The sequence below is a fragment of the Dendropsophus ebraccatus genome, chromosome 2 (genome assembly GCF_027789765.1).
Source record: "Dendropsophus ebraccatus isolate aDenEbr1 chromosome 2, aDenEbr1.pat, whole genome shotgun sequence".
Taxonomy (NCBI): Eukaryota; Metazoa; Chordata; class Amphibia; order Anura; family Hylidae; genus Dendropsophus; species Dendropsophus ebraccatus.
Genome location: NC_091455.1, coordinates 157,886,075 through 157,904,507, shown reverse-complemented (window position 1 = coordinate 157,904,507; position 18,433 = coordinate 157,886,075). Strand labels below are relative to the sequence as shown.

At 49.2% G+C, this 18,433-nt stretch overlaps 1 protein-coding gene across 2 annotated transcripts in view; it reads right to left on the bottom strand.

Moving 5' to 3' along the window:
• Positions 1-17,985, bottom strand: part of ERP44 (endoplasmic reticulum protein 44) — a 35,930-nt gene extending 17,945 nt beyond the window's left edge. For both annotated transcript variants that reach the window (XM_069958565.1, XM_069958567.1), the window contains exons 1-2: positions 17,800-17,985; positions 351-423 (exon numbers count right to left, since the gene is read on the bottom strand). In XM_069958565.1, coding sequence (XP_069814666.1) covers positions 351-423; positions 17,800-17,856 — 130 coding nt within the window. In that variant the 5' untranslated portion in view covers positions 17,857-17,985. The remainder of the gene's footprint in view (positions 1-350; positions 424-17,799) is intronic.
• Positions 17,986-18,433: the final 448 nt, after the last annotated feature.

Genomic DNA, 18,433 nt, shown 5'->3' with positions numbered 1-18,433 from the left:
CGACAGCCCCTGCTACACATGGATGGGATATGTCAACAATTCGCAGCAGTGGTCTCTGTGTCCACAGGATGCAGGCCTGCAGTATTTGGGATTTTGGGATTCACCAATGTGTCGTCTTCTTCAGCTTCTCTTTGCGGTGCCCACTTATGTACAGAAAATCGCATTCAGCACAAACTCTCCATCTGAAAATGTGCTGAACTCCTCTGTCGGAGCCATTTTATATGAGCTGGCTGAATCCAACCTTCTGATGCAACATTACAGTTCAAAGATATGCTGTTAATGTGTTAGGTGTTTATACACAACACATTTTACAGAAAATAAAAAAAGCACGAAATACACTCTTTACTTACCTAAAACGTCATCTATATTGCCACTTTCTAAGTTTATAATGTCACCTTTTGTTGGAGTGCAAGCCCATGCTGCCTGTAAAAAGATGACAACATAGGGATACCATCATTAAGTAATGACATTTTTGACTGTGACACATACGTCTACATTAAGCTGACCCAGAAAATAATTATTTGCAATCTTTACACGGCACACGACAAAGGTCAATGAAAAGAATTATAAGCTACAATAAAGCAAAGTTCAGTAAAGTTTCACATTAGGCACATTTTAAGCAGTTTTGAAATACTCATAAAAACATGTTCACATGTACCATAACGGTGCAAACAGGCACAAAGAAACATGACTTTTCCTCACATATACATACACATACCCCTGGGGAAAATGAACTATGATTTCTTCAGTTTTTGAAATTAGACATAATGGTTCTATTTTTAAAGTCATGTATACCAAAGGAGGTCACTTTGGCCAATATGGTCAGATCCACAGAATTGCCACCATCAGCTGTTTGGCATCTGCACTACACCGCTGTGTTGCAGTGGCAGCTCAGTTCCTGTTTATTTGAACAAGCTGCCTCAGTCCCTACTATTAGTGCGGGTGCCGATTTGCCCACGTGCCAGGTGTCAGCCCATCAGTCACTGATTGTGGGGTGCCATCTTGTCAATAGCTCATCAGTATGTTTTGGCTGGTAAATTTATTTAAAAAAAAAATCTAAGCAATAAAAACGTATGTCTGTGTTCAAAGCTAGACCAATCCCTAGAACAAGCCAGAAGTAGTAGGACTGCTCTCCCTGCTTGTTCTAATGATTGAACATGTCTGAACATTGACAGGTAAGCTTAAAGGGGTAGTGCGGCGTTTAACATTTATTCACTAAATATATAGACATTGTGAATGGCCCCCTTCCCAGTGTTCCCCCACCCCGGAAGTGTGGTGCAGTATACTTACTCAATTGCTGTCAACCCCGGCCGCCATCTTAGGTCGACGGCGTCATCTTCGGGAGGCCGGCCGAACTGCTCCAGCTGTCCCTCATGCCGCGTCATCAGCTGCTAAGCCGCAATTGGCCTCCCGAAGAAGACGTCGTCAACCCAAGATGGCGCCCGGTTTCCCACATACTTTGTAATGTGTGTTATTTAGTGAGTAAATGTTAAACGCCGCACTACCCCTTTAAAGGTCTCTTCCACACTTTTTTCTTTGCCCATACATCGAAAAAGAACCCACTGATTTAATGGGATCATACACACATTGTTTTGAAAACGAATCCACTGCTGGCCACCGACATGTTCTGTAAAATTAACCTGCACTTTTAGGCTGGGTTCACACACCGTATATTTCAGGCAGTATTTGGTCCTCATGTCAGGTCCTCATAGCAACCAAAACCAGGAGTGGATTGAAAGCACAGAAAGGCTCTGTTCACATAATGTTGTAATTGACTGAATGGCCGTCATTTAATGGCAAATATTTACTGGTATCCTAAAACAATGGCTGTTGTATTGAAATAATGGCTGTTATTTACAGTTATATGTCGGCCATCCATTCAAATTCAACATTGTGTGAACAGAGCTTTCCTGTGTTTTTAATCCACTCCTGGTTTTGGCTGCTATGAGGACCTGACATGAGGACCAAATACTGCCTGAAATATACTGTGTGTGAACCCAGCATTACAGTTCATTTTTGCAGAAAGAAGACTCCAATACAAGTATATAGGTCAGTTTTAAATGGCCCCCTATTAACTTAAAAGTCAACAAAACTGATCAGAGAAGATTTCACCTGTGAGTCTCTGGACGTAACTGTACTGTAATCTCTTACAGGGTCATGTTGTGGTGGTATTGCTTAGAAGTATATTACCAAAGATACCAATACATAATGCCTGTGTTTAGGTTGCTTTATTTAGCAGCAGTATGGAGGTAACTAAAATACATTCCAAATTGCCTAAATCTACTATTAATACATGGACGAAAATTATAGCAATGGTTTCCCTGCATACAGGGGCTTCTTAACATTATGTATACATTGTTCTCTTGCATTACTGCCAATTTCATACTTCCCTTGGCAACCCAAACTTCCATTGGCAGCGGCGTCTACACAAGGACATTTAGAAGCCTTAACCATGACAGATCCGCTTTAAAGAATTCATGTGTGTCTACAGCAGTTACTCCGTGCCTCTTAAGTATTTGCAGTAACAGACTACAAATAAACCTTGTGTAGTCTGATCCTGCAATCATACGTCTCCTATTTCTTGCTAGCCAAGCGAATGCGGGTAAGAAATAGGAGACTGACAGAAAGTATCATAACTCCAGTTATTGTCTATTTCTTTTATTTTTGTTAATTCTGTGTTGGTTAGAAGGCTACTAACCCATTTTACTTGCTATGTATCTGTAAGGAAAATAGCTTTGGAACAGTGAGTAATCCCTGGTATTATTTATTCTGTCAAATTCCATAGGTCCCATGCAGAAGTTATTGGGAGCAGTAATATGACCAGCCAAGAGATTTATATAGCCACACCAGGGCTGTGGAGTCGGTAAGCCACAGCTCCAACTCCGACTCCTGAATTTTATCAGGACCGACTCCAACTCTGACTTCTGCTCCTTCATAAATGGCCAGTCATATACCAGGGGAGTTATTTGTCACACTCAGCAGCTTCTCCCTAATGTCCTACATGCTCCTGGGGCGACTTCTGAGTGGATAAAGGAATACTGTATATAAAGCAGATTCTGCTCTGTGTGTGCAGTGGATGCAGCCAGTCTCCAGCCTCCATGTCCTGAACTAATCACAACTAGACTAGATGGAGAAGGTGATATTTTCCTGCTGTTAGCCTTCTATGTTTCTAACTAAATATTTACCATACTTAAAGAAACACTGCTAACAATGCCAGATCCCTGTGATATAGAGGTCAGCCATAGTGATATACAGTAGGTCACACATAGTGATATAGAGAGGGGTCACACAGTGATATAGAAGGTCACTGTGGGGGCATGCAATAGCATGCGCGCACACACACACACACACACACAGCCTGCTGCAGCCATAGCGCGCACACACACACACACACACACACACTCACACTAGGCCATAGCACACATACACACAGCCTGCTGCAACCATAGTGCGCACACACACCCACACAGCCTGCTGCAGCTATAGTGCGCACACACACCCACACAGCCTGCTGCAGCTATAACACACACACCTTGCTGCAGCGATAGCGCACACCACACACACAGACACACACACACACACACGGCTTGCTGCGGCCATAGTGCACATACACACACAAACACACACACGCACAAACACACACAAACATACACAGCCTGCTGCAGCCATAGCGCGCACACACACACACAGCCTGCTGCAGCTATAGCACACACACACACACACACACACACACACAGCTGCAGCCATAGAACACTGAAGAAAAACACAATCTTCTCCCAGAGAGAAAACACCACACTGAGGACAGAGGTTAATGCTACACTACTTATGGCTTCTACTCCTTCTCTATATTACACAGGATATCTTCATATTACACTGCTGCCCATATACAGTCATCCAGGAAGAGAACAACACAGATCTTGCCCCACACAATGGACTCTTCGAGCTCAGAAACAAACTGCCAAATAGTGACCGGCAACTTTTCCATGACCACCCTTATGTAATAAGGGCCAGTGTCCTATTAAAATGTTGCTCATAATATATACTCATGAGTAAAATTCATATCAAAATTCAATTCTACATTTTTTAAAGATTTTTTTAAAGCTGGAGTCGGTACATTTTTTTTCTGATTCCAGCAAAAACTAGCTCCAACTCCAACTCCACAGCCTAAGCCATACACACACACACACACACACACACACACACACACATATACATATATTTTCACTTGCAAAAGGGTTAATGGTAACTTTTTCTATTCTGAGGAGTTCTCTCAACTAATTAGTTTAAGTTCTTAATCCTCTAGAAAATTCATCCAGGCTCACATAACTAATATCCGCCACTTTAGCTAATAGCAAACTACACCTAAGTTGTCAATTAAGGGCATTTTTTTTGCCTAAAAATTATATTTAACATTTCTATAATCCAGATTGACATTATCTCTCTCGCTTGAGGCTTAAACCCTATGGGACTGACAAATTGCTTTCATCACCTGGGCACTGTAGGCATTTTGTACATTTCCAATTAGTAACTGTTAATTTGAATAACGCTGACAGGCTAGAGAAAGCACGATGATAAGGATTACAGCTCTAGTCTCCTGGCTCAAATACAAACCCCAGCAAAAACTATGGAATCTCCACACCACCTCGGCTTTTGTACTTAATTGCACAAACAAGTCACAGATGTGAAAATATTTTCAAGTTCAGTAGCCCTATAAAGAATGAATGGAGCGATGGCTCTGCACGTGCAGTATGTGTCATTCATTCTGGGGACAATTTTGTCCCTGTTCTCAGAATTGGTGGGAGTCCCAGTGATCGGACCCTCAATGATCAGCTTAAGATTGGGAACAGCGATTGGTTTCAGAAAACACACCTTAAACGCATGAAAGTAAACTATTTTAATTTACTGGCGCCTAACGCCTTTAGGGTGGGTTTACACGTACCCCATTGGCAGCGAATTTCAAGCTGAGAGTATGCAGCAAAATCCGCTGAAGATACCTTTCCTGTCACTTCAATGAGATTACATACTCGCAGCGGGACTGTCATGTAAATGCCGGCCTCCTTAACACGCCGCCACCCTGGAACATACTTTACCTCATGGGTCTCTCAACTACGGCCCTCCAGCTGGTGCAAAACCACAATTCCCATCATGCCCAGACAGCTAAAGCTTTGGCTGTCCAGGCTTAAACCCAATGGTTGTAGTATTGCAACAGCTGCCACAGTTTAAAGACCCACGCTTTATCTGATCCACGCTCTGGCTGCATCTGAGGCTTCTGGTTCCAATAGGTCCCCCTCTGGGAGTCTCAGATGCAGCCAGAGCGTGGATCAGGTTAAGTATGTTCCAGGAGGCGGCGGGTTAAGGTGCTACAGCTGTTTGGGGTCCAGGCAGTGGCCACGAAGGGGGGCCCGCGGGGCCCTCCCGATCAATTACTCTTGTGACCGCAAGCATTGTTTTGCTTGCGGTCACAAGAGTCCTGCTCCCCCCGGCTGCTGCGTGGCTGCCGGGGGTGTTGCATCTTATCCCCAGCAGCGCGCGCATCCCAGAACTCCCTGCGCGCCTTGGGCCCTGACTTCCGGTTCCGGCGCGCAGGGAGCTCTGGGATGCGCGCTGCCGGGGATAAGACGCGACACCCCCGACAGCCGCGCAGCAGCCGGGGACAGACCAGGAGGAGAATCAACGTGGGAGCGCGTTGTCAGGTGAGTTAAGTTTTTGTTGTTTTTTTTTTTATCAGCCTGCAGGGTGGGGGGAAGGAGGGGGACATCTATGAGGGTGGGGGGAAAGGGGACCATCTATGAGGGTGGGGGGGGGGGGGAAGAGGGGGCCCTCTATGAGGGTGGGGGGGGGGAAAGAGGGGGGCATCTATGAGGGTGGGGGGGGGAAGAGGGGGCATCTATGAGGGTGGGGGGGGGGGGGAAGAGGGGGCATCTATGAGGGTGGGGGGGGGGGGAAGAGGGGGCATCTATGAGGGTGGGGGGGAAGAGGGGGCATCTATGAGGGTGGGGGGGGAAGAGGGGGCATCTATGAGGGTGGGGGGGAAGAGGGGGCATCTATGAGGGTGGGGAGGAGAGGAGGCCATCTATAAGGGAGGGTGGGGGGAGATCTATAAGGAGGGCAACATGGGGGGAGAGGGAATACACAGAGGGGGGCATATATTATTAGGGGGTCCCATACAGTCAGGGCTACCCACTAAATGAGGGTGTAAAGGGGACAGTACAGATGTGCAGTGTGTATAGAGATAAGGATGGTGCCAGAGTGAGGAGACTTATATGTCTGTCTGGCAGATTCTGTGGATTCGTGGCCCGGAGAAGTTCTCATAATGGCCCAGGACGGATGGAGAAGATGAAAAGGAAAGAACTCCGATCAGAAAAGACTTCCCCTGTGAGTCACCTGATATAACTGCACTGTAATGTATATGGTGTATAGAACCTGTGTAGAGCTGGGGCCACCTCTATATGACTGGATGAGGTGATTTAGTGTACTGGATTTGGTCAGTAACAATATGGTGGTGATGGTTGTGGTGTGGCAGTAATGTTTCCTTCCTATATACTGGTATTACTGGTAATATTGGTCTCAGTATACAGGATTTGGTCGGTAACAGTATGGCAGTAATATGTACGGTGATAATACTTTCTCTTCCAATATGCTGGTGTTATTGGTAATATCTGTCTTGGTATATATATATATATATATATATATATAAAATTTATACACACACACACCAATAGCATCACTTGGCCGTGAAAGGAGGGGGGGGGGCCAAGTTGGCCTCTCGCACCAGGGCCCAGGAGACATTAGCTACGCCCCTGGAGTGTCCCTGGGTCCAGGGGTGTCCCGGGGATTCCCAGGCAGCACAGGTGACAGGCTCGGAGTGGCTTGGCGTCCGCCGGGGGCCAGGGTAAGTACTTCTGGCGCAGGGACTTCAAGCACTAACAAGCGTTCCTGTGTACAGGCTAGGGGCGGACTGAGCTCACTGGTACCGGTGCTTCCGGGGATGCTGCCCCCCCTTGCCACCGTATTGCTGTCCCGGCAGCACAGGTACCGGTGAGCTCAGCGTCCGCCCCCAGCCTGTACCTCCGGCACAGGAGCACTTGTTAGAGATGCACCCTGCGCCGGAAGTACTTGCCCCGGCGGACACTGAGCCACTCTGAGCCCGACACCTGTGTTGCCTGGGAATCCCCAGGACGCCCCCCCGGGAGAAGAGGAGAAGACAGCCGATGGGGGAGTTAGGTGAGTTGTGTTTTTTTTTATTTTCTATCTGCTTTGCAAAGGGGGATAATACAGGGTGGGGGCCATCTATGGGGGATATACAGGGTGGGGGCCATCTATGGGGGATATACAGGGTGGGGGCCATCTATGGGGGATATACAGGGTGGGGGCCATCTATGGGGGATATACAGGGTGGGGGCCATCTATGGGGGATATACAGGGTGGGGGCCATCTATGGGGGATATACAGGGTGGGGGCCATCTATGGGGGATATACAGGGTGGGGGCCATCTATGGGGGATATACAGGGTGGGGGCCATCTATGGGGGATATACAGGGTGGGGGCCATCTATGGGGGATATACAGGGTGGGGGCCATCTATGGGGGATATACAGGGTGGGGGCCATCTATGGGGGATATACAGGGTGGGGGCCATCTATGGGGGATATACAGGGTGGGGGCCATCTATGGGGGATATACAGGGTGGGGGCCATCTATGGGGGATATACAGGGTGGGGGCCATCTATGGGGGATATACAGGGTGGGGGCCATCTATGGGGGATATACAGGGTGGGGGCCATCTATGGGGGATATACAGGGTGGGGGCCATCTATGGGGGATATACAGGGTGGGGGCCATCTATGGGGGATATACAGGGTGGGGGCCATCTATGGGGGATATACAGGGTGGGGGCCATCTATGGTGGATTATACAGGGGGCCATCTATAGGGCAACACCATGAGGGGGCATTTATAAGGGGACCAAATGAGAGTTCATCTATAGGGGGACCATCTTTAAGGGGGATGGACAACATGGGGGGTAATTTATAAGGGGCCAACAAGGGTGGCATCGGTAAGGGGGAATACACAGAGGGGCATATACTATAAGGGGATCACATAGTGTCAGGGCTATCCACTAAACAAGGGGGTAAAGGGGCCAATACAGATGTGCAGTTTGTATAGAGATGAGGATGGTGCCATAGTGAGGAGCCTAATATGTTTCTCTGGCAGATTCTGTGGATTCGTGGCTCGGAGAAGTTCTAATGGCCCAGGAAGGATGAAGAAGAAAATGAAGGAAACAACTCCGATCAGAGAAGACGTCCCCTGTGAGTCACTTAATATAACTGTACTGTAATTTATATGGTGTACAGAACCTGTGTAAAGCTGAGTGTGTTGATGGCGTAGTGGTCGATTGAGGGGGTGGGGGCCCCAATCAAAAGTTTGCAATGGGGCCCAGCCATTTCTAGTTACGCCCCTGAGTACAGAAGTAGGAGTAACATGATTCTAAGCTTCATAAACAGCTTCTTCTTTCTGGTATTGGTGTTTCTTCTAACCAAGGATGTCACTTATTTCTAAAGCCAAGATAAATACCTCACAGGAAACATAAAGAAGCTTTAAGACACGCATGGTATCATAGCCAAAGTTCTCTCATTCACATGAGAACGCTGAGATCACACATACAATACTGGCAAAAATTATGGAATCAACACACTTGGAGAATGTTTGTCTAACTTTTCATGTCGCAGCATACACAACAATCACAGAAATGATGCAAGCCATTGTTTAATAGCTGAAAAGAGCAGCTTCATGAAACATTCCTCAAATATCAAAATTAATGGCATATTTCCAGATCAAGTATGGCAACAAGAATTCTAGAATCACACAATAGTGGGGAAGTTATATCATTAACAAGAAAATGGGTGCTGGGCTTTGCATTTAAGTTCTCAGTATTTAGGGTGCCAATCAAAACTAAGTGACTGGGAGGAGCAGCTATGCCTACTTACCTGTGATTAAAGGGGAACTATTAGCAGGGCCCGCCCGCTCTATTGATTATAGATCCAGAAACAGCACCAATTCTTGTTCTCAGTTTGGGTGTTGTATTGCAGTCCATTGAAGTGAAAGAAGCCAAATTTTAACAGCCCACACACCCTGAGGATAGGGATGGTGCTATATTTGCAAGAAAGTAGCTGTGCATATGTATTCCTGTAAAACCCCTTTAACCACTATCGGACACAGCATTTGTGTGAACATTTGTAATTCCATTCTTTTTGACAGGGGTTGTAGCCAACATAAGCACTGCATGCTTTACTTATTTTAGGGTGGTTCATTGTACCAACTACATTTTTTTTGCATTCTGCTCTACACCAAGCAAGGTGTGTTAAGCAGAGTGTACTTATCAAATGTCTGCTGATATAGTGTCACTATTAGGTGGGAACAGTGTTGGATATATAAGGCGTGTCGTTTCTTCTTAGATATGATATGATATAGTTATGCTATGTTTACACGTCTGCATTTAACACATTGTGTAATATAAAAACTGTAGCCAGGATTACATACGACATCTTAGGGTTATGCAAAACAGTTTCAATTAGGTTATCAAATTTATAGATTATGGTATAGTTATGTCTAGTCTCTATGTATAGTTATTATTTCGTCTCTATTCAGTATCATAGAAGAGAATGGAGGGGTGTGCATATGCAGCCTGTTACTTCATTTAACTGGGATTTCAGGGCCCCCCATCCTCGAGATCACAAGGAGCCCCAGCAGTTGGCCCCTCCACTATCTCTTATCTGTGCTTTTACCTGAGGAGAGGGCTTAACTGCCCTAGATGAGGATACTCCTTTATGGCTCTGATACATTCAACTGCTATTCCATATCAGTATGCTGCAACCTTATGATAGGTGGACATCCGACCTCTGAGACCCTGTGTGACTCTTAAAACCAATGCTGGCTAAACACCTAACATAATGGTCTGCCAAAATGGCCTTTATAGCCAATCATCTATAAATTATGCACAAATAATTTTTTGTGATGACCAATGGCAGACTTGTCTGCTAATAGTCTGATCTGCTCTGCTAAATCTTTTGGTCAACCGTTTGTAGGTCAATTTTACCATTAATGAAACTTAGCACTTTATCCTATGACCAATTGTGAAACAACGTTTTTTTCAGTGTCGTTTTATGAAAGCCATGTTTTTTATTTGTTTTTTTTAACAGCCCCCATGAAAAGTTTAGGAGAGAAGGAAACTGCACATTTTGAGGTATTTCTGTCTGAGTGAACATGCTTGCCTAGATTTACAAAAAAAAATTGAGAACATTTGTTCATAGCAAGATATGAAAGACAAGCTGTGATTTGCAAATAGTTGCAGTTGCTATTACAATGAAAAACGTGGAAAAAAATCAAAGTGCAAAAATAGTGAAAAAAAATTAGCCATGGTGTAAGTGATTGCACGGGACATAGGACACAAAGTTCCTTGGACCCAGTAGGGTGGAAAACAGACATTTGACAGTGGAACCAGCAGCAGTAATAGTACTGTATTGGACCCAGTGTGGAGGAGGTGGAGGAGGAGGCAGTAGCACTTGATTGCAAACAGCCCAGTATGGTTCAAAAGAGACTATTGGAGGAGGCGGCACCAATTGATTGCACCAAGCCCAGTATGATTGGGAACAGACTATTTGAGGAGGAGGTGGCACCAACTGATTGCACCCAGGCCAGTATGATTGCAAACAGACTATTCATGGAGGAGGATGGTCAGCCTTGGAGTGGTGGCCTGGGATTCCTCGCTGATTATGCTGGTTACCACACTTTCAAGAATACGGACAAGTGGGATGATGTCCTTAATGCCTGCTCACAGAGTCGCGTCCTCAAAAGGGATCAACAATTGGCACAACATGTTCAAAGAAACCTGTGCACTATGAGGTTTATCACATGTGCCATACAAGGTGTATGACGCAGCTCTCCCTGCTGCACTGCAGACAAAAGGTTCCTCCCTTTGTGGGGTACAACACTTCCCACCGTTAGTCGACCTTGGCTCAGCCATTCATATATTTCCTACCTGATGGTCTGGAGGAGCTCCTGCCCACTGTGGCTTCGTTCACCCAGGCTCAAAAAATGGAGGACAGCCTGAGGGAGCCGGGCCTGACATCGCTGGTAAGACACCGGGGCAGGTTGGACTGCAGTCAGAGTGGTGGATGGTTGCAAGCTGGTGAAGGCCGAACTGGCCCCCTAAAGCATCGGGGAGGTGACAGCGGCAAGAATGGGCTAACTTTCTGGTGGTCTTCTGGGGGAATGTTGACCCAATGGGCAGTAACAAACCTGTACTGCCCTTGCCCATAATTAAAGGACCAGACATCAGCACTGGGGTGCACGGTCTTGGACACCAAGATACCCAATGAGTCGCCAACATTTTTCTACCCAACTGTGCAGTGATGGGACTTTTTTTTTTCTTAGGACAGTGTTTGGACTTTTTTGTACTTTTTTTGTTTCTGGGACAGTGATGGGACTTTATAAAAAAAAAAAAAAAAAAAAAAAAAAAAAAAAACTGTTGTTGTTGCAGCTAAACGGGGTTCTTCTATTTTTTTAACCTGATTGTAAAGATATGAACTGATTTTCCCTTAATAAGTTCGATAAGCTTGAACACTGAAGTTGCTTTCATGTGTCTTGGTTAATACTCACAGACAGCTGTCACATTACATTTTTGATTAGGCAGCACCCAGGTATATCTGAGGAGACTAATTTAAGGTCTCACCCTAACAGGGGTAAAGTCACACATCTTGATATTCACAAAAAAACAGGATACAAGTGATTATAGGAGTAATAATCCCTTGTATCCTGGTCTATTCTGTGACAAAAGTACAATTTTGCGTCGCCCTTATTATTTTTACCAGATTTTTAACGAACTTTCTCAAAGTTCGGTTTGGTCCCGAACCTAATTTTTCCCAAAGTTCGTAACGAAACTGGTTCGTAACGATTCGGTTCGCTCATCCCTAGTATGTACATTTCTGGCGGTGAACTGAATTTAACCGAAACAATTGACATGCTAGCTCCTGAGGCAGAACGTATGAGGAGACATCCCACTAAAGTCAATGGACTTCATATTCCCAGTCTAAGGGCCCTATTACACTAACAGATTATCAGAAAGATTTTTTCAAGCCAAAGCCAGGAATGAATTTGCAAAGAGGAGAAATCTCAGTCTTTCATTTATTACCTGTTCTCTGTTTATAGTCCATTCCTGGCTTTGGCTCAAAAAGCCTGTCAGATAATCTGCTGGTGTAATAGGGCCCTAAGGGAGCGTTTACACAGAAAGATTTATCTGACAGATTTTGGAAGCCAAAGCCAGGAATGGATTTCAAAAGAGGATAGATCAGTCTTTCCTTTATGACCTGATCCCTGTTTAGTCTGTTCCTGGTTTTGGCTTCAAAGATCTGTCAGATAAATCTGTCTGTGTAAACGCACCATAAATCTTCCACATTCTATACCACTTAAAGTGACTGTACCATCAGGCTCCGGCTGAAGCACTGGAGGTGGGCTGACCCACCCCTAGTGGGAGGAAACCCCCGCCCCACTATGACACGTCATAGAGGGGCTGGGGTTTCCTCCCGCTGGGGGTGGTTTGGGCCGCCTCCAGTGCTTCAGCTGGGACCTGATGGTACATTCCCTTTAAAAGGGTTTTCCTTAATTTACCTCATACTAGGGCTGGGCGATATGGGCAAAAAATAAAATCTCGATTTTTTTTTTTTAAATTTTTTGACGATTCTCGATTTAAATCTCGATTTTTTTCCTTTTTTGCTAAATAAACAGAACATTTTCTCCCTGCAGCATCAGATACTATTTTAATATTTTAGACAACAACTGTATTGATTTCCAGTGTAACAGAGGCCCCATATAGTATAGGAAATCATGTTTGTGCCTCCATCTACGTAGGGTGTAGTAGTGGAGGTATAGTGGATAGGGGGTGTAGGAGTGGAGGTATAGTGGATAAGGGGTGTAGTAGTACAGGTATAGATGAGGGGTGACTGGGGTGACACTAAAGGGGACTGGGGTGACACTAAAGGGGACACTAAAGGGGACACTAAAGGGGACTGGGGGACACTAAAGGGGACTGGGGTGACCCTGGGGGACTGGAGGGACAATGGGGGACACTAAAGGGGACTGGGGTGACACTAAGGGGGACCCTAAAGGGGACTGGGGTGACACTAAAGGGGACCCTAAAGGGGACTGGGGTGACACTAAAGGGGACTGGGGTGACACTAAAGGGGACTGGGGTGACACTAAAGGGGACTGGGGTGACACTAAAGGGGACTGGGGTGACACTAAAGGGGACTGGGGTGACACTAAAGGGGACTGGGGTGACACTAAAGGGGACTGGGGTGACACTAAAGGGGACTGGGGTGACACTAAAGGGGACTGGGGTGACACTAAAGGGGACTGGGGTGACACTAAAGGGGACTGGGGTGACACTAAAGGGGACTGGGGTGACACTAAAGGGGACTGGGGTGACACTAAAGGGGACTGGGGTGACACTAAAGGGGACTGGGGTGACACTAAAGGGGACTGGGGTGACACTAAAGGGGACTGGGGTGACACTAAAGGGGACTGGGGTGACACTAAAGGGGACTGGGGTGACACTAAAGGGGACTGGGGTGACACTAAAGGGGACTGGGGTGACACTAAAGGGGACTGGGGTGACACTAAAGGGGACTGGGGTGACACTAAAGGGGACTGGGGTGACACTAAAGGGGACTGGGGTGACACTAAAGGGGACTGGGGTGACACTAAAGGGGACTGGGGTGACACTAAAGGGGACTGGGGTGACACTAAAGGGGACTGGGGTGACACAAAAGGGGACTGGGGGTGACACTAAAGGGGACTGGGGTGACACTAAAGGGGACTGGGGTGACACTAAAGGGGACTGGGGTGACACTAAAGGGGACTGGGGTGACACTAAAGGGGACTGGGGTGACACTAAAGGGACTGGGGTGACACTAAAGGGGACTGGGGTGACACTAAAGGGGACTGGGGTGACACTAAAGGGGACTGGGGTGACACTAAAGGGGACTGGGGTGACACTAAAGGGGACTGGGGTGACACTAAAGGGGACTGGGGTGACACTAAAGGGGACTGGGGTGACACTAAAGGGGACTGGGGTGACACTAAAGGGGACTGGGGTGACACTAAAGGGGACTGGGGTGACACTAAAGGGGACTGGGGTGACACTAAAGGGGACTGGGGTGACACTGGGGGGACATTGAGGGGACTGGGGGGACACTGAGGGGACTGAGGGGGACACACTGAAGGGGACTGGGGGGGACACACTGAAGGGGACTGGGGGGGACACACTGAAGGGGACTGGGGGGGACACACTGAAGGGGACTGGGGGGGGACACACTGAAGGGGACTGGGGGGGGACACACTGAAGGGGACTGGGGGGGGACACACTGAAGGGGACTGGGGGGGGACACACTGAAGGGGACTGGGGGGGGGACACACTGAAGGGGACTGGGGGGGGGACACACTGAAGGGGACTGGGGGGGGACACACTGAAGGGGACTGGGGGGGGGACACACTGAAGGGGACTGGGGGGGGACACACTGAAGGGGACTGGGGGGGGGACACACTGAAGGGGACTGGGGGGGGACACACTGAAGGGGACTGGGGGGGGGGACACACTGAAGGGGACGGGGGGGGGGACACACTGAAGGGGACTGGGGGGGGGACACACTGAAGGGGACTGGGGGGGGGACACACTGAAGGGGACTGGGGGGGGACACACTGAAGGGGACTGGGGGGGGACACACTGAAGGGGACTGGGGGGGGACACACTGAAGGGGACTGGGGGGGGGACACACTGAAGGGGACTGGGGGGGGGACACACTGAAGGGGACTGGGGGGGGGACACACTGAAGGGGACTGGGGGGGGGACACACTGAAGGGGACTGGGGGGGGGACACACTGAAGGGGACTGGGGGGGGGACACACTGAAGGGGACTGGGGGGGGGGACACACTGAAGGGGACTGGGGGGGGGACACACTGAAGGGGACTGGGGGGGGGACACACTGAAGGGGACTGGGGGGGGACACTGAAGGGGACTGGGGGGGGACACTGAAGGGGACTGGGGGGGACACTGAAGGGGACTGGGGGGGGACACTGAAGGGGACTGGGGGGGGACACTGAAGGGGACTGGGGGGGGACACTGAAGGGGACTGGGGGGGGACACTGAAGGGGACTGGGGGGGGACACTGAAGGGGACTGGGGGGGGGACACTGAAGGGGACTGGGGGGGACACTGAAGGGGACTGGGGGGGACACTGAAGGGGACTGGGGGGGGACACTGAAGGGGACTGGGGGGGACACTGAAGGGGACTGGGGGGGGGACACTGAGGGAACAATGAGGGGATTGGGGGGACACTGAAGGGGACTGGGGGGGGACACTGAAGGGGACTGGGGGGGGACACTGAAGGGGACTGGGGGGGGACACTGAAGGGGACTGGGGGGGGACACTGAAGGGGACTGGGGGGGGACACTGAAGGGGACTGGGGGGGACACTGAAGGGGACTGGGGGGGACACTGAAGGGGACTGGGGGGGGGACACTGAAGGGGACTGGGGGGGGACACTGAAGGGGACTGGGGGGGGACACTGAAGGGGACTGGGGGGGGACACTGAAGGGGACGGGGGGGGGACACTGAAGGGGACTGGGGGGGGACACTGAAGGGGACTGGGGGGGGACACTGAAGGGGACTGGGGGACGGACGGACACTGAAGGGGACTGGGGGGGGGACACTGAGGGAACAATGAGGGGATTGGGGGGACACTGAGGGGACTGGGGGGTGACTGGTGCAGCTGGAGGTGATTGGAGCAGGAGGGCACATACATCTCCTCCTCCTCTCACCTCCACACACACGCTCCCCTCCCGGCCAGATATGGAGGTCCCGGGTCTGTGGAGGAGGAGGCCGCAGGGACTACAGTAGGTGGTGATCGCATAGCTGCGGGTCACGGAGCTATACAGCGGGAACGGGGGTCTGCACCGAGCCCCCCGATCCCGCTGTATAGCTCCAGGACGAGCAGCGCCGCGATCACCACCTACTGTAGTCCCTGCGGCCTCCTCCTCCACAGACCCGGGACCTCCATATCTGGCCGGGAGGGGAGTGGGACGCTCAGTGGAAGGGGCGGGGGCAGATCAGCGGCGGCGCTGTCAGTGGCTGGAGGCCGCCGGCACTGCACCGCCCCTCTCCAGCCTGGCCACCCAGCATCTTCTCCCCGCTCACCCACACCGCCCCTCTACGGCTCTCCCGCCGGCCTGCACCGCAACCCCCCTTCTCTCAGCTCCTCCCCGGCATCGCAGCCCGAAATGATTTTTTTGTGAAAATCGAATTTACGATTTTCACAAAAAATCAAATCGATTTCAACGTTCTGGACGATTAATCGAATTAATTCGATTAATCGCCCAGCCCTACCTCATACCCACAAAGGAAAAGTGTAAAACCATGGGGAGGGATCCCAACAGCTAAGCCCCCTTCTATTTTCTAAATAGGACCCCAACTTCTTTGCTTTAAAGTGACTGTACCACCAGGCCCAGGCTGAAGCACTAGAGGCGGGCCAACCCACCCTAAGTGGAAAGAAACTCCAGTTGTGACTCCATTACAATCAATGTAACCCTATCATATAGGGGCTAGGGTTTCCTCCCACTAAGGGTGGGTCCGCCCGCCAGTGCTTCAGCCTGGGCCTGGTGGTACAGTCACTTTAAAATGGAGCATTGGGTTGGCACATGAACCACTACTCTATTTTCTATTTACTCTATTTTATACAGAATGAGCGGCGCTGTGGCGCACATGCTGAGCTGCCGATCCATTCAACACAAATAAGCCCTGGGAGATCACTGGTGGCCCAGCAGTCAGAACTCTTTTATACTTCTCTATCCTATCACAGAGAGTGGAGATCTACTCTATGACTGACAGAAACAGCAGAGCACCTGGCTATGTCCATCAGTCTAAGACAGCAAATAGGCCCTTCCATCCAGTCAGGTGTGGCAGTAGGGACAGCTAGGAATTCCCCTAACATACTTCTACCCCCCATTCTGAGTGTAGGGAAGACAGGCTTGCAGCCAAACCCTTGTACTGCTCCTCCATCACTGTGGGATTGGCTCAGATACTGTAATATTGTACAGTAATCTCCGACCTGGTGCAGAACTACACCTTGCATGCTGGGAGCTGTAGTCCTAGTAGGGCTGTGCGGCCGGCTGCAGAGCTACGATCTATATTTAGATGTCAGACCTAATACACACAATGCAGAGAGCTCATACAGCAGCTCGTCCTCACAACCTCAGCACTCGGGGTCTGCCTGCAGAGAGAGTGTGTGTATATATTATATATACACACACACACACCCTCCCCGCCCGCACACAGGCAGCACGGCCAGCGCGCAGCACCGGTGCACCACCAGGTTCCGGGTTCTCAGCCAATCACACGGAGACACAACACAAGACTTCAGAGAACCGGTCTGTGGTTGGATGAATAGAGGGAACTGCTGTAATGTGAAACCAGGGACCGGGGGTGCGGTGGGCCCGGGCAGTGTGGCTGTGATTTACGCGGAGACCACGGGAGGTCCTAGTGCACAACTACAGCACGAGGGTCACTAATAATAATAAAATAACATTACACCCGCCGGGGAGGGGGACGGCCACAAACCCTACATATTAGTGCGCTATGTGAGGGGCCACACTGCTACAGAGAGGCGTGGAATCCCGCACACAGCGCCGTGGAACGCATCGCTCTGACGCTACATAACCGGTGAAAAGCAGGTCAAGGCAGGGGCCACTCACCAGGAGAACTAGGACGCAGGCCGGGTCACTGAGGGGCAGGAAAATGGCGTGTCTCATGGTAAGCGTGCCGGAGGAAGCAGCGGAGGCTCTGCACTTCACGCACTCCACACCATAGATTTCTCTAGCCTGCTAGATCGGTAACGACTAGTTCCTATAGAGCTGAAGGATCCTGGCGACGTCACAGTCACGTGACAAACCCAGCGGTGACGTCGCTTCCTCATTTGTCCGCCCATTTTGACCGGGCTCAGCGCTTGTGTTCCTGCTCGTCCTGGTGGTATAGCGAAGGGCGAGTTTATCATCTGCCCTATAATATTGTACGGTTTTTTTAACGTTAGGTTTCATCCACACTTGCTTTTATGCTTATTTTCCTTATCTGAAAATGTTTGCGTTAACATAGCCATTGATTCCTAGGAAGAACCATATACAGATGTTTGGCGCTATGTTTTATTTCATGCAAAAACACGAAAAGATTGTCAGCAAAAACAGCTGCATTAAAAAAAAAAATGTACATATTTTGTAGGCAATAAAACAGCCGTATTACTGGAAATAAGGTAAAGAACCTGAAGTCAGGGTTGCAGCAGTGTATTTCTGCACTATAGGGTGGAAGGGGCTATAGTATGTGTTCTAGTATATG